At 33.8% G+C, this 3,535-nt stretch overlaps 1 protein-coding gene across 1 annotated transcript; it reads right to left on the reverse strand.

Annotated features, from left to right (window-relative positions):
* Positions 1-553: 553 nt before the first annotated feature.
* Positions 554-2,530, reverse strand: LOC146907193 (scarecrow-like protein 8). Its single transcript, XM_085729707.1, has one exon. It carries the CDS (start codon positions 2,528-2,530, stop codon positions 554-556), a length of 1,977 nt encoding a protein of 658 aa, XP_085585833.1.
* Between the last annotated feature and the right edge of the window lie 1,005 nt (positions 2,531-3,535).

Here is a 3,535-nt window from a genome sequence, read left to right on the forward strand (position 1 = left end):
TGGGCCAGTCTTGTGATAATCTTTGCATCCTTGTTTGTTTAAAAAATATACACACACTAAAATAATGGATATGCATAAACAATATTTCCAAAACGACAGTTACAAAAAAGGTGAGATAGTAATTAAAAATATATAGGCAATGAGAAATTTAAAAAATGAGGTAATCAAATGGAGTAAAAAAGGTTAGATATTAAGATTAAAATACTATCCTATATTTTAACCGAAAGGATTTTTACTATGATCTCTACCTATCAGAGACCAATTTCTTCCCTACAACGAAGTTATAATGATATGATAGAAACACATAAATTAATGGTGATATCAATTAATGCTACAACAATGTCACATATATTTTCTTGAAAACCATACACATTTTATTAACCTTGTTTGGCAGAACTAAAAACGAAGGAACATTGAATTTTGTTCAATGGAGTACATTGTTCCAATCCAGCAACACAATGCTCTAAAATATTACAGTAACAATTTGATACATAAAATATATTATTATTATTATTCATACAGAATAAAAACAGAAACTCAATGATGAGTGAAGTTAACACCAAGAAGATGCAACATTGAAAGTTTTTCCCATCCAACCAAAGCAAACTCCACCATTCTCTTCATGCACAGTAATTCTGCTACCTTGGATGAGTCTTGAAGTTACTGACTCAATAACTTTCGGACTCATCGGGTTTAACCTAAACCCAGCCATGCTCATGCGTGCACGCCATTTCCCAAAAACTTCACACCTTTCCACACTATCCCTCCCTTCACAAGCAACTGCATTTCTCATCTTCATGCTCAGTCCTTTTTCAAGCTTTAATCTCTCATAACTATCACGATCCATCGCAAATTCAATAGATTCTAGCAATGTGCTGTAATAAGAACAAGTTTCAGCCACACGTGAAACTAATGGTGCTGTGTTTGTATTCATCTCTTGCTCCAAAACTGTGACAATGCTTGGAGAGAGTGATTTCACTTGACGAAGAAGTGTGTCACGTGGATTCTCCGTTGACATGCTCTCATCTGGTATTTTGTATAGATTAAACGCAAAATTCACAGCAAGAATATCCTCTGAGTCACAATTCAATGACTCGCGAGTTAGTTCGGTGAGATTTAGGTTCACCGGTTTGAATTCAAACCTGATTCCTAAACTCTCAGCTTCTCGACCCAAAAGTTCTCCGTTGGATTTCAAATTGTCATCATGGATGTTCACCGTCACAGTCGTGATCTTCAACATTACTGGTGAACCATTGAGACTCGCATGGAGTTCTTGGAGCAGATTGATGTATTGTTTTCCATTACCAATATCAAAATCCACAACATAGAGATTCTTCACACTCTTTGTTGTTTCTTGGAATGCGGCTTCAAGGATTGCGATATTGGCAGCCATGAAAGAGAGCTTGAAGCAAAGAGAGTGATCAAAGAGAAGTTGAGTTGACTCGGCATGTTCTTTGCTGAACAATTCCGCAACTGGAGGTGGATTTTCAATGTTATTCAGACGCAATTTCAGTGCTGAAGCAATGGAATCCAATAACCAACTATCGAATTTTAGTTTTGGGTTTTGTGTATGTGCGAAACTAGAGAGGATCTCCTTCGCATAATCCATTTTGGCTTCAGAAATTGAAGTGGCAGCTTCCATTAACGATTGTTTGGAAAACTCAGAAGCTGGCGAAACAATAGATGAAGGAGATGAATTTAGTGATGTGGTGGAAAAAGAAGGTGAGAATGAAATAGGTTTTTGGATGGGGTTTTGCTCGAAACTATTCAAATTACGAATTGTTTTTGACCATTCGTTGTTGGTGTTCATAATCCCAGAAACAACTAGTGACCATCCTTCTTCATCATCAATGTCTTCATGAAGCTTTTTCTCCAACTCATACATCATCTTCTTGTCTGGGTCATAACTTGTTGGAACTACCGTGCTTTGAATCTCAGCAAAATCAGAATTTTCATAGGAAAAATTCATATTTTGAAGGATTGAATTGTTCATAGGTAATGGGTTTTGAATATTAGGGTTTGAGCGAAGAGACATACCTAAGTGGGGTGAAGAAAAAGAAGGGCTTATGAATTCAAGTGGTGAACTTGTGAAATCCATCGGAGTAAGTGGTGACATAGGAGAACTATGTTGAAAATTCCTAGGTTTGACAGAACGAATTAATAGGTTGGAAAGGACTGTGTTGTTGTTATTGAGGTAATTGTAATTGAGAAGGTTAAGGTTGTTGTTGTTGTTGTAGAGGATGTTTTGGTTTTGGGATTGAAATTCATCGAAGGTACATTTTCCGATGAGGTTTGATGTTTGGCTTTGTATGAAATGGGAAGAAGGGTTGATGAAAATTGATGGAATTTGTTGTTCTTGTTTGGTTTGATAGTAAGGGTGGTGAAGATTTTGCGCTATGGTTGAGAAATTATGGTTGTAGATGTTATTGTTGTTGTTCATGCTGGATGGAAGTTTGATAGATCTATTACTTGTTGATCCGCCATAGAAATCGGAGGATCCTCCACCGCCAGTGAATCTTGGTGAAAACATAACTCTGAAAAAAAGAAGCTAAAAGATCTGGTGATGTGCAAGAGAGAGAGAAAGAGAGGATTCGTATGAGGTTGATATGTTGATAATAACCAGTGTTGTGGATTTAAGCTAAGGTTTTAATTTTTATTAGGAAAATGAGTAAAGGTATTTCTTATTCATCGGACGGTGATGAGGCGATCAATACCTTATATAAATATTTTTATATAGAAATATATTTATTTGCTATTTTTCATTAAAACATTTTGAGTATGTAATTTTTCATACTATTTATACCTTTAAAAAAAGTACTATAAGTGGGATTAAATTTATATTTATTTCACTATTTCAGGAAAAAGGTTATATCAATATGATTTTATGATTTTTTTTAGGGAATATCAAAATGATATCTTTTGATCATTAATTTAAAATTAATATAATGTATTTTTAGTAAAAAAATAAATTTTTATAAAATATCTAGAAAGTTATAAAGTGGAACTAAATTAAATGTTTTAGATTTTCCTTTTAAAATTTATAATAAAAAATTATTTCAAAACATAAAATGAAACATTGAATCAAGTCTAGTTTTTTAATTAAAAAAAAGTTATTAAAAACAACTGGCGATGAGTAATGTGATGTTGTGTGAACAAGCGCGTGAGAAGTGTGTTGAAAAAGTTCCCTAAAAAGAGTGTGTTGAAAAAGTTGTACTTTGGTGAGAATGAAAATGAAAAAATTATTCGAAAAATAAAGTGATCAGTTGTGGTAAAGAACAACTAGGAAGTAACTTCTAGAAGGGAAAAGATACAAGAAAAAACAAACTAAATCAAATTCCGCGATCTAGTGAACTTTGTCCCACCTTTGTATTTGGATCCTCTCCTTCTTCTCATTCTTGTCTTCCATCCTTCACCAAGTTGCATCTATTTCTTTCTAAATGTTAGAGAGAAGATTAAGAAATAGAATAAAAAAATAAGATCAAGAGAGAGAACATCAAAAGAGAGACCGACACAAATTGAAAAAGGAGAGAGGATG

Source organism: Medicago sativa, chromosome 7, assembly GCF_051527215.1.
Source record: "Medicago sativa cultivar Bolivia chromosome 7, Bolivia_mono, whole genome shotgun sequence".
Taxonomy (NCBI): Eukaryota; Viridiplantae; Streptophyta; class Magnoliopsida; order Fabales; family Fabaceae; genus Medicago; species Medicago sativa.

Excerpts from the sequence above, each read along its gene's own strand:
- LOC146907193 (XM_085729707.1), bottom strand. The coding sequence starts at position 2,530 with ATGTTTTCACCAAGATTCACTGGCGGTGGAGGATCCTCCGATTTCTAT.